Genomic DNA, 19,441 nt, shown 5'->3' with positions numbered 1-19,441 from the left:
GCCCTCCTGGGAAGGAATAGTCACCTTCCTCTTCCGAGCCAGCGTCCTCGGGTCAATGTCCCTCTGGCCTTTGGCTCACCCTCAGTGCTCCTTGGGCTTCCCGGGTGAAGAATCCGCCTGCCAATGCAGCAGATGAAGGGTGATCCCTGGGTTGGGAAGATCCCCTGGAGGAGGAAATGGCCACCCCTCCAGGATTCTTGCCTGGTAAACCCCGTGGACAGAGGAGCCTGGTGGGCTACAGTCCCCGGGGCCTCAGAGTTGGACACAAATTAGCGACTGAGCAAAGCAAGTGAAATAAATCCTCGAGCAGCAGAGCTGCTGGTGGACACGGTCACGACCCCATCCTTGTCTTAAGCACCCAGCCCTGCTTTTGTCCCGAGGTGTCCCCAGAGGCACAGACGGCCTTTCCCCAGCTTGATGGAGCAGTCTCAAAACTGCAGAATCATCTATGGATGTGAGAGTTGGATCATAAAAAAGACAGCGTCAGAGAATTGATGCTTTAGAACTGTGAGGTTGGAGAAGACTCAACAGTCCCTTCAGCTGCAAAGAGATCTAACCAGTCAATCCTAAAGGAAATCAGTCCTGAATATTGGAAGGACTGATGTTGAAGCTGAAGCTCCAATACTTTGGCAACCTGATGCAAAAACCTGACTCATTGGACAAGACCCTGATGCTGGGAAACATTGAGGGTAGGAGGAGAAGGGGGTGACAGAGGATGAGATGGTTGCATGGCATCACCGACTCGATGAGTTTGAACAGGCTCCGGGAGTTCATGATGAACAGGAAGGCCTGGCGTGCTGCACTCCATGGGGTCACAAAGACTTGGACGTGACTGAGCGGCTGAACTGAACTGAACAAGGGGTTTCTTTTGTTAAGGAAACCTTCAAACAAGAAATGAAGGTAAAACTTCTGGCAAACCAATTCAGGACATGGGGACTTAAATGTGGCTCTTCTTCACTGAGAACTGCATGTTTTTCTGCAGAACTCTGTTTTGGATGGTGGTGCACACAGCGACCTGAAGTTGGCCCACAGCAGTTGGGGGTTCTCTGCTGTTCTCGGCTCAGACTCACCCGATTCCTCAGCCACATCTCCCCTGGCTTAGAGCTGGGTCACGCCTGCCCTGCCCTCGGCATGCGTCTCTGAGGCTCTGAGAGCTGAGTGTGCGTGGTTCTGGCTCAGAGAAGCGTTGGCAGCTGGTGCCCAGGGAACGGGGCTCTCGCCCACCGGGGCCTGTTGCCCCGAGTCACTGGTTATGAGCCCCGGTAACCAGGACTGGCTGAGTAAACAGGTGAGTAAACAGGTGTCTTGGTTTCCGATAACCGATCACCACAAACTCAGGGTGAATGTGTCCCGAAATGCAGGACATTAACATACGCTCCATATCATGTATGTAATTCACATGTAATGTGATCAACAACAGCACTTAGCACCAGGGTGTGTGCACATTTGCCTGAGATGCATCCAGGGATCCCAACTGGGCTTCCCCGGGGTCCTGGTTCTGCTCATGGAGCAGGTAATCTCTGGCCGGGGTGGGGGTCGGGGTGGTGGGGGATACAGGAATCACCTAAACTCTCATTGTGACAAAATCTCCACTGTGTCTGAAAAATTCTGTGAAATTGCTGGTGAAGCATTTTCACTTTCGTTTCTATATATGCTCTTCCCTGTATTCCCCAGGCCAGGTTAGATTCAGCCCAAAGAGATTTTTCCTGTCTTCCTCCGGTTATCATGGTTTATGCCCTCCTGGGCTGAATGAGTCTGTGACATCATTATCAGCTGGTGGGCACTGTCCCCCTTGAAGACAGGTGGCACGCCTGGAGGTGTTTCTGTTGTCCTAATGGAGGGAGGTGCAGCTGGCCTCTAGTGGAGGGGCACAGGAGCCACGTCAGGAATGGTCATCTGACCCCACTTGTCAGCGGTGCTGCCTGTGAGCAATGCTGCCTGGACACGTAATCGGGCCCCTTTCACGTCGGAACCCACCACATCTCCAGCACAGCGATGTGTCTGGAGGTTTCTCTTTGGGGGCCTAGTGGGTGATGTGCAAAGTCAGTGGTGGTATTTCCCGACAACAGTGGTGGAGACAGATGTGTACCAAGCTTCCCATCACTTCTCACTGAAGTTAAAAAACATGACACATAGTGTCTTCTGGAAACTGCCCACCAACTCTGTGGAGCTAATAGGTGTAACGGCTGTCAGGAAGTCAGGTTCAGACATTCATGAAAAGGAAATACATGAATAAACGCGGGCTGAGAGATACAGGTCTGAAACTCTGATTTTGAATTTTAATATTGCTTCTGAATTATGTCTGCCTCCCTTCTTGTTTCTGTGGCCCCCCTCCTTGGCATCACTTCCATACGCCCACCCCTTGTACCCCAGCCTGTGCGTCCCCCCGACTCCCTGTTCCCGCTGTCCTGTACGGGGACCACCCTGGGTCCTCCCTTCCCAGCTCTCCGTTCCTGGGCAGGTCACCGCCACCCTCGCCGCCCCACCCAGGACCTCTTACCCCTTTCTGAGGCACACCGCGATTGCTTCAGTTCTGAGTCTCAGGGAATCTTACCCCTATCATTTGACTTCTTCTTGAGTGTCTCTTTAGGTCCAACCTGGTCCTTTCCTCTGTGTCATAAATTCACATTAGGACTGAACAGGGCTTTTAGAGAGAAACCTCTTTATGAAACTGAAGCTTTCAATCTGTGTAGTTTTCATAAAATTCCTTGGTCTGGAAAAAACCCTCCGTACAGCCATACTTGAAGTCCCGCTTTCTGCCACATGACACGCAGGGTGGCTGTGGGGTGAGATTAGTGAGCGGGAGGAGGGGTCCCGGCCCTCTGACTGGGCTGCAGAGCAAGGGCGCCTCTGTGACTCACACATCCTGCATCTCAGCTCCTGGGGCCATTTCGGGGGCTTGACCTCACTGGGTGTGGTGCTGGGTCAGCCTCATGATCCAGGAATCTCCTGCTTAATCAATGTTCATTTTTAACCATCAGCCTGCTCTGTCATTCCGTGTTGCCGTATAGTGGGACACCTTCCTGGGCTCAGGGTCCCTCCTCCCGGCCACCTCCTGTTTCTTTACAGAAGCTAAAACACTTGAGGGCTGGGCTGCAGGGAGCAGGGGAGCTGACTGCCCAGCACTTCACGTGTGGAACCCGGACCCACCGGGCGCCCTTCTCTGGGCTCCGTGTGCTGGGTGCAGGCCCTTCCCGATCTGGCCTGGATTTCAAGGCTCCTCTTCTCCTCAATCCCCTCTGGGACACAGTCCCCGGCCCCCACCACCACCTCCCGGGATCACCCAGGCCATTTTCAGAGGACCTGTTCTCTGACATCACCAGTAAGACCTGCATCTAAAATGCTGTTTCCCTCTGCGTCTGTCTGAAGAGCTTTAACATTTGTTACAAAGGAGGCAACAATATACAAAGCAGAGAAGAGAATCTCTTTAACAAGTGGTGCTGGGAAACCGGGCCAACCACTTGTAAAAGAAAGAAACAAGAACACTCTCTATCACCATACACTCAAATAAGCTCAAAATGGATTAAAGATCTAAATGTAAGACCAGAAACTGTAAAACTCCTAGAGGAAAACATAGGCAAACTCTCTGACATAAATCACAGCGGGATCCTCTATGACCCACCTCCCAGAGTAACGGAAATAAAAGCAAAAATAAACAAATGGGACCTAATTAAACTTAAAAGCTTTTGCACAACGAAGGAAACTATAAGCAAGGTGAAAAGACAGCCTTCAGAATGGGATAAAATAATAGCAAGTGAAGCAACGAAAAAAAGTTAATCTCAAAAATATACAAGCAGCTCCTGCAGCTCAATACTGCATAAAAATATACCAGAAAAATAAACAACCCAATCAAAAAATGGGCCAAAGAACTAAACAGACATTTCTCCAAAGAGGACATACAGATGGCTGCTCGAGCTTCTAGAGAAGATGGGGAAACATGTACACCATGGCTGCTTCATGTCAATGCATGGCAAAACCCACCACCCTATGGTAAAGTAATTAGCCTCCAATTAAAATAAATACGCAAATTTAAAAAATATCTGTGTGTAATCACATCCCCCAGGAAGCCTCACCATCCCATTAGGTATGTGTCCAGACACTGCGGTTGATGGTAGAGACACAAAACCAATTCAAGGAGAATGAGGCTGTCCTACGGCTGGTCAGCTAGTGGGGAACACGGAAGCTCCTCCATAAAGTATGTGTGGAGTAAAGCGTCTGCTGGGGGCTTTCTTGGGGAATTTGTGTGTGGCTGCCACCATCTAGATGTTTTCTCAAAACATCTAGGAAGTACCTCTGAACACTTCTGGTGTTCTCTTCACATGTGAAACACATCAGAACACATGTTCTCAGCCAGGTGCCCAGCACCCAGCCCAGTACCAAGCTCATGGGAGAGGCCGAGACGTCCCTGCTATTTGAGTTGACAATCTTCATTATGGAGGGATGGAGCACTCATGGGGGAAACCAGTTTAGAGGGAGAAGGTCTTCAAAGTTAAGGAAGAATCAAGTTTAGAGGGATAAAGTTCTTCAAATTTAAGGAAAAAACAAGTGTAGAGGGATAAAGGCCTTCAAAGTTCCAGAAAGCTTTGCAGAACAGGGCCATGCTCAGCATTGCTCTTTGTAGGCCGCTGAGAAATGGCATCTGAGTGCCCGCAGGCAGAGCTGCAGGCACGGTCTTTTGCTAACAATACCCGTACAGGGCTCACTGGGCTGAGAGTTAGGAGGCCAAAAGGGACTAACCTTGGTGGTGGTGGAAGATGGTGCTCTGCCGGCTGACCCAGACCTGCTGGAGTGCGCTTGCCAGAAACCAACACTTTCTTCTCTAGAGCTGAAAGTCAGATCGTGAAATAAAGACTTTGAAAAACACAGAAACCTCGTCCCGTCTGGACAGTGTTGGAACACTTCCGAAAATGCTTCCTTCTAGCGGCCTGGTTTTCCTCTTTTTTGGCAGGATCCTTCAGATTCAACCAGATAGGGAAATATTTTTCAGATACAATGCTACTTTCTTAAAAATAATCACATATGGAAAATTAAGATGGATAAGATAGCTTTTCAAAATCTCTTGATTTTTAAATGATTGTTAAAAGGATTTGACGTCCCCTATATATTGTTTTGGGAGTTCTCTGGTAGCTCAGATGGTAAGGAATCTGCCTGTAATGCTGGAGACCCAGTTTCGATCCCTGGGTCGGGAAGATCCCCTGGAGAAGGGAACGATCACCCACTCCAGTATTCCTGCCTGGAGGATCCCATGGACAGAGGAGCCTGGCGGATTAAGTCCATGTAGCTATTGTTGGGAGAAGAGGGAGGAAAAAATGAAAAGCTTTTTTCTCATTTCGAGCTCAGTTTTTTCATCCTTGGTTAAAGCCATCTCCTACCACGGGGATACAAGCCGGACGGAGGGAGGTCCCTCAGGCCTTGGCACACAGGGGCGGCCCGCGTCCACGGTAGAGGAGAGAGCCCTCTTGTCAGGAGCGTGAAGGCCCAGAGCTGAGGACGAGCGGGCAGAGGCCCTGGCTCCGTGCACAGCGAGGGTGAGCGTCCTGCTGGCTCCCAGTGGAAGCGCCCTCAGCGAGGCCTGCAACGCCTGGGCCCTGAAGCAGCGTCTCTGCGAGCAGACAGAGGGCAGCACGCCTCGTGGTGGCCTGCGGGCCTCCTGCCTCTCCTCCTGGGGACAGAGGCGTTCCCCAGGCGTCTGCCCGGACGGCTGCGAACATCAGGGGAGCCTGGGGCCGGCACTGCGTCCAGGCAGCCGCTCCTGGATCAGGGCTCACCTGGACTCCCCATGGAAAGAGAGGCCGGCAGCAGGACGAAGCCCCCTGCCTCCTGTCCTTCCTTTGGACACATCGAACAAGGCCTGGCTCCAGATGGCTGGACGCTAACTTCTGGGCAGGCGGACAGCTGGAGCGGGGGCCCAGAGATGCCCAAAGCTGCGAGCCTCTCTGGGAAGAAGCACCCCATTCAGGGGACTGGGGGACCCCGACACCCTTCTCTTCCACTTCAGCCTGCTGAGCCGAGACGTCTGGCTCTGCTCTCACACAACACCTTCTGGCTCGGAGGGTTGTGCACGACACAAACAAGTAAGCACAATAGATCCAGCCACTGGCTAGGAGCCAATGGAAATGAAAAACCATATTAAACGAGGTTAGGGCAAATCGCTCTTTTAAAATCTCTGCTTGCCCTGGGGGTTTCTGTCTCACCCTTGTGTTCGTAGGGCAGGAACACCCGAGACTCTGGGATGGGTCCTGCAGTGTTTCTGCAGAGAAAACAGTCTGTGGATCGTCTTGAAGCAGAGCCCACCACGCACGTGCTCTGAGCTGGGGTGAGAGCTGGGGCGAGGGGTGCTAAGACAGGTGTGCGGGACAGACGAGGTCTTCTGGATGTAGGATCTGACCGGTTTTCCAGGTGGAAAAGCCACTCACATGTGAGAGGCTCCAAGCTGGGACAAATCCGGAACCTGAAGTCACGTTCAGGAGGTGAGGGAGCAGGTGCCGACTGCCCAGCACTTCCTGCGCGGAACCGGGAACCACCGGGCGCCCTTCTCTGGGCTCCGTGTGCTGGGTGCTGGCCCTTCCCGATCTGGCCTGGCTCCGATTTCAAGGCCCCTTCCTGCACCCGTCTTCTCCTCAATCCCCTCCAGGACACAGTCCCCGCCCCCCACCGCCACCTCCCGGGACCTCCCAGGCCATTCTCAGAGGACCTGTTCTCTGACATCCCCGAGAAGACCTGGATCTAAAATGCTGTTTCCCTCTGCGTCTGGCTGAAGAGCTTTAACATTTGTGCATAATCACATCCCCCAGGAAGCCTCACCATCCCTTTAGAAATGTGTCCAGACACTGTGGTTGATGGTACGGACACAAAATCAAGTCAAGGAGAATGAGGCTGTCCTAAGGCCGGTCACCGAGTGGAGAAGAAAATGGCAACCCACTCCAGTATTCTTGCCTGGAGAATCCCAGGGATAGCGGAGCCTGGTAAGCTGCCGTCTATGAGGTCGCAGAGTCAGACACGACTGAAGCGACTTAGCAGCAGCAGCAAGGCTGGTCACCTAGCGGGAACCATACAGAACACGGAAGCTCCTCCATAAAGTCCGTCCAGAGTGCAGTGTCTGCCGGGGACTTTCTTGGGGAATTTGTGTGTGGCTGCCACCATCTAGATGTTTTCTCATTACACCTAGGAAGTACCTCTGAGCACTTCTGGTGTTCTCATCACCTGTGAGGCACCTCAGGTCGAGGTCATGTCCTCAGCCAGGTGCCCAGCGCCCAGCCCAGTGCCACGCTCGTGGGAGAGGCCGAGACGTCCCTGCTATTTGAGTTGACAATCTTCATTATGGAGGGATGGAGCACTCATGGGGGAAACCAGTTTAGAGGGAGAAGGTCTTCAAAGTTAAGGAAGAATCAAGTTTAAAGAAAGGTTATTCAAAGTTAGGGAAGAAACAAGTTTAGAGGGAGAAAGGCCTTCAAAGTTCCAGAAAGCTTTGCAGAACAGGGCCGTGCTCAGCATTGCTCTTTGTAGGCTGCTGAGAAATGGCATCTGAGTGCCCGCAGGCAGAGCTGCAGGCACAGTCTTTTGCTAACAATACCCGCACAGGGCTCACTGGGCTGAGAGTTAGGAGGCCAAGGGGGACTGACGTGGTGGTGGTGGGAGATGGTGCTCTGACAGGTGACCCAGACCTGCTGGGGTGCACTTGCCAGGACCATCTCTGTTTCTTCTCTAGAGCTGCAAGTCAGATCACGATCTAAAGACTTTGAAAAACCTCCACATCCTGGAGGCCTGGGTCCGCCCACCCTGACCCCCACTCCCCCACCCCGACCCCCACTCCCCCGCCCGACCCTTACCCACCCCGCGACCCTTACCCCCCACACCCCACCCCCCTGACCCCCACCCCCACCTTCTGCATCCTGAGGCCAGAACGGAGCTCCCAGGGCAGTGGGCTGAACCTCAAGTTGTGGGCGGGGCGGGGTTGGAGGCGGCCCCGCCCTTCGGGCTCTGTTCGCGGGGCCTCCGGGACCAGAGGCCACTCCCTGCTGGGAGCTGTCAGCGTCTGGAGCTGAGGAGGCAGGTGAGCCCCTCCCGCGCGAGAGGGAGCTGAAGGGGAGCGCCGGCGGGGGACGGGCTCAGGGCACATCTAGAAGGTGGGGATTGAGAAGCCGCTGCGCCGCCACCTGGAGGCAGAAGGGTGACTTCCTGGTTGAAGGATGGGGAGCTGGGTAAGCGGAGCTTTCAGAGGTCCCAGCGCCTCGGCGGGGCTGAAGGGGCTCTCAGGTCTGGCAGGAGGATGAGCCGTGTTGGCCAAGTGTGTTTGAGCCCCAGGGCTGGGCCAGGCAAGAGCCCGAGTGGAGGGTCAGGACCGCCTCCGCCTGCCGCAGTGGCGGGAGGTGGGGAGTGGGGACACTGTTCTCAGGCTCCGAGCGGCAGCAGGGAGAATGCGGGCCAGAATAGACGTGGGGTCAGGGCCAGCCTGGCTGGAGAGCTTTAAGGGGACAGGAGGCAAGGCTTGGTGGTGGCTCTGGGGGGCTGGAGTGGGCTGGGAGGATACAGGGCCCCCTCAGGGCCTGAGGCCAGCCGTGGTGTGAGTGAGGGTCTCGTTACCAAGGAAAGATGGCCACAGGTGGGCTGGGGGCTGATGGCCGTGCCATGTCCGGTTTCAGGAGGGCCTGGGCCACTGCGCCGGCCTGCCTGACCCCCTCTGACCTCCCCTGCCTCTCCCACGGCCTCAGTGCTCGCCCTGGCTGCACCCCGTCACCCTGACGGTCCTCTCCTGAACACCTGTCTTTAGTCCGTTCTCTCCTGTGTCCCTCGGGACCTGGTTTCCAATGTCAGGCTCGGTGTCCGCTGGTGGCTGTTGAGGGAAGGAAGGAGGGAGCCTTCAAATCCTGTTTCTGGTAAAGAAAGAACTTCAAATTTCAAAGAAAAGCACAGGACTTGGGCCCCACGTCCCGTGTCCGAGGGTCCCTGAGGGCTGGGGAGCGGAGGGCAGGTGCCCTGAGCTGGGTCGGGGTTCAGGGACACTTGCTGACCATCAGGACCCGAGGCCCGGCTGGCACGGAGCAGCCGCTGTAGGTGGAAATTCCTCGCTTCACAGCCCATTTCCTCCCAGATTCCAGCCTGTCTGGCTCCAGTTCAGCTTCTCAAACATTTCTCAGCTATCAGCTGGGAAATGGAGAGACCTGGTCTGCTTCATAACTGAACATCTCTCTGGGATTCCTCAGGAGTATGTGCAAGGATACACGGGGCCTTGTGGGGACCCGGCAGAGGGCCGACAAGGCTCTCACGTGGGGTCTCTCCCCTCCTCCCCTCTGGCCCTGTCCTCCCCCTTCTCAGATGGGAAAGGACTGGACTTCACTGCTCCCAGGAGCCCAGCAGTGTGTGGGTGGGGGGGGGGGTTGGTGCCCCCGTTAGCCATTGCTGTTCATTCCCCGAGGCTCTCAACCGCTTGACCTGCTGCCAGGACCACACGTAGTTAGTGACCTTAACCTTGGACTTTCTATTAGGATGGAAAGCACCCATACACGGATCTTGCTCCGTAGACTATTTTACGCTCCACCCTAAAAGGACAGTGTCCTGTTTCAGGTGGACGGCATTCAGAGTTACTGAGGGCCTCTCTCTCCGCTCTCAGACTCCAGACCTGGCCTCATGGATGCGCTCTGTGAAGCAAATGGCACCTTCGCCCTCCGCCTTTTTAAGGCCCTGTGTGAAGATCACCCTTCAGGAAACGTGATTTTTTCTCCTGTGAGCCTCTCCTCGGTCCTGGCCATGGTCCTCCTTGGAGCCAAAGGGGATACCGCTGCCCAGGTGGCCCAGGTGAGCTGGGAACGCGGACTCTTTCCCGTGTCCTGTCCGCTCGCCCGGCTGCAGACTGCCTTCTCCAGGCCTGCCCGTGGGAGGGTAGAGTGGACGGGAGTGCAGACGCTGCTGCCTCCGGAGGGGCTGGGGATGCCCAGACGCAGAGGACGGAGCTGAGGTCTCCTTCACCAATGTTTTCCTTGGGTAATCCTTCTCCAGTTAATAGCCTGGATGTGACTATCAAAATTTTGTCTTAATACTTTATGATAACAATTGCTTGAGATCTCAGCAGCTGAGCTCTGTCTCAGTTTGAGAGTACCGATTTTGTACTAAAACGTACAGCTGTTCATTGTTGAGAAGGGTAGGTTAATAGGTACTTCAAGTCAATGATATACCACCGTACTTTCCAGCTGAGTCAGGGGATAAGCGGAAATGTGCAAAGAAGGTGCAAAGGCGTGGGCTCTTTACCTGTAGAGATGCTTAGGTGGGAGTTAGCCTAGATGAATAGCTACTCAGGAGCATCCACTCCCCCGACCCCTGTCATCTCGCCTCTTAGAGTAGTGTCCTTTTAGGAATATTTTGTGAAGTATTTGAGAAAAAATGTTGGTCACAAAACTTTCAGAAATTGAAGGGCAATATTGATCATTTTAAATTACTTATCTCGATAGGTGCTTTCCTTAAACACAGAGACGGACTTTCACCAGGATTTCCAGCAGCTACTTGCTGAGCTGAACAAGCCTGACACTCAGTACTTGCTCAGGATGGCCAACAGGGTCTTTGGGGAGAAGACGTGTGAATTTCTCTCTGTAAGTTCAATCAACAGAACAGTACAGGTTGTGCTCAAAATGTAGAGTGTGAGAGAGAGACCCCAGAGAACTGATACTTATGAACATGATTTTTAAAACCTGTAATTCTCTAACTGTACTTTGAATTAGTTGAAATTTGACTGTTTCTAAATGCATTGATCCATTATGATTATTCATAGCTGAGTTCTTACCTGTTTATAAACGCTGATCTTTTCATATCTAGCAGACCAGGATGATCACCTTTAAGGGATTAATGGTTACTTTAATGTAATATATATACTGTTCAGAATTTTGGAAACTCACTGACCACTCTCCTCTCCAAAGACCTTTAAGGAGTCGTGTCTCCGCTTCTACTGTGCTGAGCTGGAGCAGCTCTCCTTTGCCGAAGCTGCAGAGCCGTCCAGGAAGCAGATCAACGCTTGGATCTCAAAGAAGACTGAAGGTCAGTGCTCCTCGGCGGCGCCCGCGCTTCCGATCCTCCTGCTCCTCCCGTCCCTGGTCTTTCTGATGGTCAGCGCTGTGTTGCCTGGGCCCCGTGGACTGTCTGAACGCTAATGGACTTGCAGAGGTTCTGATCAGATGCTGGGGTTTTCAACAGCAGAGACTTCACTGTGTCCATTCTCCCTGGAGCAGAGTGACCGGCAGGAGCAGACGCTCCCAGGCCGGGCTTGCAGGTTAACACCTCACAGAGAAGCGTCGTCTCCCTCGGGCGTGTGTTCGCGCGTTGCTGCATGCCCCACCTCTGTGGGAAGGAGCCTGGGGCCGCCTCTGAACAGCCTCTGGGGCCGCCTCTGAACAGCCTCTGGGGCCGCCTCTGAACAGCCTCTGGGGCCCTCCATCACACCAGACCGACCCCCTCCTGCTCCTTCCTTGTCTCCTGCCTCCACTCCTGTCCCCAGATGTGATGAACCTAGTCCTGCGACAGGCCTGCTGCAGACCCTGTCTCGGGCTGATGGTCCTGCAGACTGAAATCACCGCACGGGGGCGGGTTGAGCCTTGGTCGCTTCTGTTCCGCAGGCTGTCCTGCTGCGGCCGTGGCCTCCTGATTGCCATGTGACGTTGGGCCCACGCAGGCCCCTCTGTACCAATTACACGTGGTTCCACTGGGAGCAATGCTGTTTCCGCTGGTATGTGAACCAGCAGAGAGCAGGAGGTTGTCTTTCCTTCAAGACTTAGCCATCCTTGCCCTGTTTCTCCCCTGCCCTCTGGAGGCGTGAATTAGCAGGGGTGCTCTTAGTTCATTGAAAAGGCTTGACTTGATCTCCAGGGGAGAAAGGAGTACCTTTCACATGCTCCCTGACCTTCTCTGAGAATGTCTGGAGGATCAAATAGTGAAACCTTTGCTAGAGGCTTGCAGAAGTTTGTCCTTGTGCTGATGGTGTGCCCTCTGAGCCATTCATTGTGGCCTCCTGTGACAAGCCTCCGTGCAGTCCTGGAAGGCTGGCTCTGCATGTGGCTTCTCCAGCCATAGCCTCTCCAGCCCACCCCTTGTTTCCTGTCTGTCTCCACCCACCTGGAGCAGACTTATCCTTGCGTGATGAAGTGGTCCACGCCACCCACTTTGCAGAGGTCCTGAAGCACCATGATCATAAACACCATCCATGTGAGTGGGTCCCGTGTAGAACAACCCAGACTGGGCAAATCTGAAACGAGGACTTTGGTTCTAGACTACTAATCAGGATTCTCCAATGAGCCTCATCAAGGGTTTTCTTTTTTTTTTTTTTTAAATCATGCTTTGTATTCTCTACTTCTCCCTAAGGTAAGATTCCAGAGTTGTTGCCTCCGAACTCCATTAATGCAGAGACCAAGCTGGTTCTGGTCAACGCTGTCTACTTCAGAGGGAGGTGGAGTGAGGAATTCGACAAGGCGTACACCAGGGAGATGCCTTTTCGAATAAACCAGGTAGGGGAAGCTTCTGAACATCCTGAGAATTTGGTGAAAAAATCGAAAAATTTAACTTTGTAAGAGCATAAATCATTGGTTAATAATAAGTTGAAACGTCACACATTTCTGAATGAAGTTTTAAACTCGGTGGGGAAGAACTGAAGGGATGAAAAACACTTGTTGCCTTTAGCCTTTTACTTTTTTTACTGCTCCTAGAGCCGTGACAATTTCTCATCAAGTCGTTGCTGGATGAGCGTGGCCATCCTACATTCAGCCTGAAAGCTTAAGTTTTCCTTTTAAGTCCAAATTACTCAGATAGAAAGCAAAAAATGAAGACGAAATCCAAATTTTAAACCCCCACAGGTGTTAGGAAAGTGTGATCATTACTATGATGGGGGTGGGGTGTGGTGGGGGGGTCTGCAGAGAGAAAGAATAAGAAAATGTATTTCTTTAATCAATTATTTAAAAATGAGAATAAATACAGACTTGATTTGCTATTAATTAATCATCAGAAATTCAGTAATCATAGTTTTCTAAAAATAAAACTTACACAGACCTTAGTCTTGATATTGAGGTATAATTTCAATTGAGACAGGCATTAAAATAGTTTGTTAACCACTCCCCCACAGCCAGCTCATAAAAATACCATTTTAATGCAATTCAGAAATTTATAAGAGTAAAACCCTTTTCTTTGAATACAGTAAATAATCAGCTTTCTAGTTGCAGCGTGGGAGGGGAGCCCAGCTAGCCATCCACAGCTGGCATGGAGTTTAGAAATTTGTTTTAATCTTTTTAATAGATGACCTGTGTCAACTTGTAAAACTGAATTTAGTAAGGGTAGCATTTCAGTCAACTTCTGTGTACATATAGCACTTCTGTATTTTAAAAAGTTATTTCCTCCAATTAAAGTTTCAGAATTGGTACAGTTGGGTTTAAATGCATGAAGACCCATATAGTTCTTTTTTTTTTTTTTCACCGTGCAGCACAGCATGTGGGATCTTAGCTTCCTGAGCAGGAATTAAACCTGCCACCCCTGCAGTCTAACCTCTGGGCCCCAGAGAACCTCCCTTGCGGCTCCTTGCACTTCTTGTCACACTGTTTTCCGAGCCTGTCTACCTTTCTGGACTGCACTGCTGTGAAACTCTAAGGTTTCATAAAACATTTTTCTAATTAAATAGCAGTGATTTTCATCAGATTCTATTGTTTCGTTAGATATATTTACCGGGCATCTTTTAGCTCTGGAAATCTGACTTCCTCTCTGAGCACAGCAGAGCACCATGTTTATTTTGCTGAATGAGCCATCTTTCCCAGGCCAGCACCGGTGTGCTGACGCCAGGTGCCTTGTGATGGGAACAGGGAGAAGCTGCTGGACAGTTTGTAGCGCTAACCAGGGCACGGATGCCGTTTCCATCGGGGGTTCTGCACACCCCTCCATCCACCGCCTCTCCCGGAGATGCTGCTGCCTCCTCCGGTGATCTGTGTCTGATTCCGGGTCATCCGTTTACTCCTGCAGAAGGAGCAGAGGCCGGTGCCGATGATGTTTCAGGACAGGGAGTTCAGACTCGCCCGCATAAAGGAGGTGCAGGCCCAGGTGCTGGAGCTGCCATACGAGGGCGAGGAGCTGAGCATGCTGGTGCTGCTCCCGGACGACCACGTGCCTCTGAGCTCGGTGAGTGTCCTGCGCGCCCTTCCTGCCGGGCTGGCCCTCGAGCCCCTCCTCCCGCTCTGGGGCGCACTAGCTCGGGTACCAGAGCACGAGATGGCACACTTGTCTGCCAGGTGACTCAGGCGGGAGTGGGGGCGGGCTGGGGCGGCGGTGATGCTGTCCCTCCGGGAAAGGAGGCTCAGGGCTGTCTGATGCTGCTGAGTCCCGAAGTCGAATTCTGGCCTTTCAGGTGGAGAAGCATCTCACTTGGGAGAAGTTCCTCGCCTGGACCCAGCCTGACTCCATGAAGAAGACCCAGGTGGCTGTCTTCCTCCCGAAATTTAAGCTGGAGGAGACCTACAACATGCTGTTGGTGCTCCCAGGCCTGGGGGTGGTTGAGGCCTTCCAGCCGGACCGGGCTGACTTCTCAGGCATGTCGCCTGGCAGAGGCCTGTGTCTGTCCGCCTTCGCCCACAAGAGCGTGGTGGAGGTGAACGAGGAGGGCACGGAGGCCGCGGCCGCCTCGGCTGTGATCGAGGTTGACTGCGGCATGGACCAGCCCCGGTTCTGTGCCGACCACCCCTTCCTGTTCTTCATCAGACACAACGGCTCCCGCAGCACGCTCTTCTGCGGCAGGTTCTCCTCCCCGTAGGGGTGTGCGCGCCGCGCCTGCCCGCCCTGCCCTCCCTGTGTCTCCAGGGCCTGGGCAGCTCCCAGCCTGCACACCCGTGCTTCTCCCCCAGGCTGACCCCTGAACAGAGATTGAGGGCCAGTAGGCCTCAGTGAGACGCAGCCTGAATCCCGTAGGATGGCAGGCAAAGTGCTCCGCAGGCCGCAGGCTCACGTCCCACTCACTCCCGTGCGCGTTTCTTTCCGGTTGCACTGTGTTCTCTTCCTGGTCACCTGCTTGCCTGAGGCTGTCTCGGTATCCGTCCAGGCCACTAGCCGTCCCTACCGTTTGATACATTTCTTGGTGCTTGAGCTTTTAGGAATGTTCCATAATGCATATTTATTTTTTTGGCTGTGTAGCACATGGGATGTCAGTTTCCCAACGATGGATGGAACCCATGGCCCCTGCGGCGGAAGCTTGGCTTCCCTTCCGTTGATCTGCCTGGGAATTCCCTCTTTAATGCACATCTTATCTTTCTTTGACTTTCACTGGTCGGCATGAATATTGCCAACCCTGCATCAGGCCCTGGGGAAGGAAGTGGGGCGTGTGGACCTCTGACTGCGGCCCCCGTGGTAGAGGCAGGCAGCTCTGAGGACCACCAGGCTGGACTGGGTCCTGCCTCTAGGTGACCATGTGGCCACTGGAGGGGTCACACGCTTCCTCGTGTTACTCTGTTTCTCCACTTCCAACTCTTAACGGGGAAAATCACATTCAACCCTTAAAGCTCATTTCCAGTGTCGTCTTCTCTGAGAGTTGTTCCCTTTCCTGCATAACCAGAGGTACGCCTTTGTACCCACACTGCCCCCCGGGGGATGGTGCGTCTCTGACAGTAGCTCTTTGTATATTCCCCGTCTGTGTTTTCCGGCCTTAAGGCCCTTGGGGATGGGGCTGTGTCTTACGCATCAGGGTGTCACTTACAGTGCGTGGATAAGCAATTAGATGATGAGCTCTGTGACTTTAGAAAAAAAAAAGATTAGAAACCACTTTTTCTAATTGATAAATAATAAAAACAATTTATTTAAAAAACAATTTATTGAGGTGAAATTTATAAAACCTAAAATTGCCATTTAAAGTGAATGACACACTGGTGTTTAGTCTGTTAACACTGTTGTTCAACCACCACATTGATCTAGCTCCAAATATTTTTCATCACCCTGTATCCACTAAGCAGTTACTACCCATTCCCTGCTGCTCCCAACCAGTGGCAGCCACCAGCCTGCTTTCCATCTCCGTGGACTTTCCTGTGCTGGCAATTCCCAGCAAGCTGAATCATGCGTGACCTCTTTTGTGTCTGGCCTCTTTCGTCTCACATAATGCGTATTGAAAAGCAGGGGCATCACTTTGCCAACAAAGGTCCGTATAGTCAAATCTATGGTTTTTCCAGTAGTCATGTACAGATGTGAGAGTTTGGACCATAAAGACTGGGTGCCAAAGAATTGATGCTTTTGAACTATGATGTTGGAGAAGACTCTTGAGAGTCCCTTGGACTTCTAGGAGATCAAAACAGTCCATCCTAAAGAAAATCAATCCTGAATATTCATTGGAGGGACTGATGTTGAAGCTGAAGCTCTAATACTTTGGCTACCTGATGTAAAGAGCTGACTCATTGGTAAAGACCCTGATGCTGGGAAAGATTGAGGGCAGGAGGAGAAGGGGACGACAGAGGATGAGACGGCTGGATGGCATCACCGACTTGATGGACATGAGTTTGAGCAAGCTCCAGGAGATGGTGAAGGACAGGGAATCCTGGCGTGCTGCAGGCCACGGGGTCGCAGAGTCAGACATGACTGAGGGATTGAACAACAAAATGTGTTCAAGATTCACCCATGTTATAGCAGATGTCAGCAGTTCATCCTTTTTTGTGATTGAATAATATTCCATCATATGCAAAGAACACATATTGTTTGTCCAACCATCCACTGATGGACATTTGGTAAGTTTCCACTCTTGGCTCACTGTGAGCAATCCTGCTATGAACATGCATATACATGTATTTATTTGAGTATTTGCTTTTCATCCTTTTGGGTACATTACTAGGAGAAGTTGCTGGATCGAATGGTGATTTCACGTTTAACTCTTTGAGGAGCTACCAGCGTGCTTTCCACAGTGGCTGCTCTCCACTCACCTTGCATGAGGGTTCCAGGTTCTTCGCAGTCTTACCAATGTCTGTTATTTCCTTTCGTTTAAAAGTATTAAAAGAAAGTGGGTAAGAAGTGATACCTCACTGTAGTTTTCATTTCCATTTCCCTAACATCTAATATGGAGAAGGCTATGGCACCCCACTCCAGTACTCTTGCCTGGAAAATCCCATGGGCGGAGGAGCCTGGTAGGCTGCGGTCCATGGGGTCGCTAAGAGTCGGACACAACTGAGCAACTTCCCTTTCACTTGTCGCTTTCATGCATTGGAGAAGGAAATGGCAACTCACTCCAGTGTTCTTGCCTGGAGAATCCCAGGGACGGGGGAGCCTGGTGGGCTGCCGTCTATGGGATCGCACAGAGTCGGACACGACTGAAGCGACTTGGCAGCAGCAGCAGCAGCAGCGTCTAATAATGTTGCGTGTCTTTTCACGTGCTTACTGGCCATGTGTGCGTATCTTCTTTGGAGAAAAGTGTGTTCGAGTCCTTTGTTCATTTTTTCACTGGGCTGTTGGTCTTTTTGTTGTCGAGTGGTAAGAGTTCTTTCTGCATTCTGGATGTTAGGCCTTTATCAGCTCTGTGATTTGCGAGTACTCTCTCGCATTCTTTAGGTTATATCTTTCCTTTCTTGATAATGTCCCTCGATCCACAGAAGTTTTAATTCAATGAAGTTGAGTTCATCTATTTTTTCTCTTTTGTTGCTTATATTTTTGGTGTCACAGCTAAGAATCTATTGCCCTATCCAAAGTCACGAAGATTTACAGCTGTTTTTTTTCCCTAAGACTTTTATGGTTTTAAGTTTTCTATTTAGATTGTTAATCTATTTGATATCTGTGATATGAGGTAGGGGCCGAACTTAATATTTTTGCATATTTCTTTGTGGTGTTTTATTGAGGAGCAATATTTTCCCTGTAATAAAATTTAGGCTTTCCCTTAGTGATTTCTACCCTGCTTTCTGCTTTCAGTATTGGAATTACCCTCCCACTGAGAAATCAGTTAGTCACCTATTTTTCTTCTATATTTATACTTTTTAAACCAATTAACTGTTTAATCTGTCACTATTTTTTTGTGTTGTTGACATTCAGGAGAAAATATGACTTGGGTTATTTATAAATAGCCAAGTTCTCAACATTATTTGTGAAACAATCTGCTTTCCCCCAGCCATCTATTGTTTTCATCTTTATGCTTCCATGTTGTTGCCTGAAAAAACAGCAACCTAAAAAACTGAGCTATGTTTTCTTTGGTGGAAATTCTTAGGACTTGGGCCCCTGAGGCAGCACCTCAAGTGACCCCGAGGAGGTGGAGGTCAGAGCCAGGCTGTATAGAAGCTTTGCAACAAAGGGCCGGTAGTCTTCAATGTTAAAAGTTTTCTTGTAAATTAGAGGAAACCAGATAATCCAGGTTAAGGGATTTCAACTTAGTGCTTTTCCATGTATAGAAAGATGCAAGAGCCTGGCTCGCTGACATCGCTCCTGCGCCGTGTGCCTCAGCTATCTGGGACCAGGATCCTGTGTTTCCACATCCTGAGTCGTTCAGGGCTCACCGTGGGGAGTGGCTGAGGTCTGCTGGCTACTAATCGCAGGTATTCTTTCCTTCCCGAGCTCCCGTGGGGCTCACCAGGCAACGCTGGAGGCCCGCAGTCACTGATGACAGGCATCCTTGTTTACTGACGCGGCAGCAAACATTCTGTTTCTTGGTTGAAACACCAACGTAACAGTCACTGAAGACTCAAATCATATAAATATGCACCTATATTTTTCTTTAGCATTTTTGTCATTTTATTCTTTGTTATTAATTCGCTTTGGAATTTATTTCAAAGTAACGTGAGAAACCAATTTTTAAAAAACTTTATTTATTCTTGATTGAAAGATAATTGCTTTACAAAATTGTTTATGAAGAAACCAAATTTTTAAGGTAATAAATTTTTTGTGTTTATTAAAAACAGTGAGGATAATAGTTAATTCAGTTTTCTTGAATAAAGACATGACAAATTGAAAGTGAAAGTCGTTCAGTCATGTCCAACTCTTTGCGACCCCATGGACTGTCCAATCCATGGGATTCTCCAGGCCAGAAGACTGGAGTGGGTGGCCTTTCCCTTCTCCAGGGGATCTTCCCAACCTGGGGATGGAACCCAGGTCTCCTGAATTGCAGGCATATTCTTTACCAGCTGAGCCACCAGGAGAGGCCAGGATGTGATGGGATTTCCCCCAAAGGCCCTGCGTGACCAGCAGGGAGCCCAGGAGGCGCTTGAATTGTCCTTTTACTAATTCACCCCTGACGGCTCACACAGGCATGTGGCCACAACGCTTTCCTGACGGCTTGTCCTCATGGCACTTCTGAGGGCTCGCGGTCAGGAGTTGCTGATGAGGAATAAAGGTGTTAGGTTCTTGTCAAAACCAGTCGTAGGCTGTCGGTAACTCAGCAGTTCAGTCTGGCAGATCGGTGGCCCTGCGGCCTTCCTTCTGACGTGTAACTAGGAGGGGAAGGGAGTGCTGCGAGCGCAAGCAAAGGATCAGTTCAGTT

General features: G+C 51.2%; 1 protein-coding gene across 6 annotated transcripts in view; it reads left to right on the top strand.

The window, feature by feature from the left end:
- LOC128056904 (serpin B9-like) overlaps nucleotides 1–16,866 on the top strand; it is a 38,330-nt gene extending 21,464 nt beyond the window's left edge. Inside the window, exons 1-7 of one of the 6 annotated variants that reach the window (XM_052649730.1) lie at nucleotides 8,025–8,053; nucleotides 9,565–9,795; nucleotides 10,446–10,583; nucleotides 10,908–11,025; nucleotides 12,343–12,485; nucleotides 13,981–14,136; nucleotides 14,363–16,866. In XM_052649730.1, the coding sequence (XP_052505690.1) occupies nucleotides 9,628–9,795; nucleotides 10,446–10,583; nucleotides 10,908–11,025; nucleotides 12,343–12,485; nucleotides 13,981–14,136; nucleotides 14,363–14,764 (1,125 nt within the window). In that variant the 5' untranslated portion in view covers nucleotides 8,025–8,053; nucleotides 9,565–9,627 and the 3' untranslated portion in view covers nucleotides 14,765–16,866. Of the gene's footprint in view, nucleotides 1–8,024; nucleotides 8,202–9,564; nucleotides 9,796–10,445; nucleotides 10,584–10,907; nucleotides 11,026–12,342; nucleotides 12,486–13,980; nucleotides 14,137–14,362 lie in introns of those variants that run through there. The other 5 variants (XM_052649729.1, XM_052649727.1, XM_052649726.1 and 2 more) reach the window with 5 other exon arrangements.
- The last annotated feature ends 2,575 nt before the right edge of the window (nucleotides 16,867–19,441 follow it).

The sequence above is a fragment of the Budorcas taxicolor genome, chromosome 11 (assembly GCF_023091745.1).
Source record: "Budorcas taxicolor isolate Tak-1 chromosome 11, Takin1.1, whole genome shotgun sequence".
NCBI lineage: Eukaryota > Metazoa > Chordata > Mammalia > Artiodactyla > Bovidae > Budorcas > Budorcas taxicolor.
This window is presented reverse-complemented; position numbering and strand designations above follow the sequence as displayed.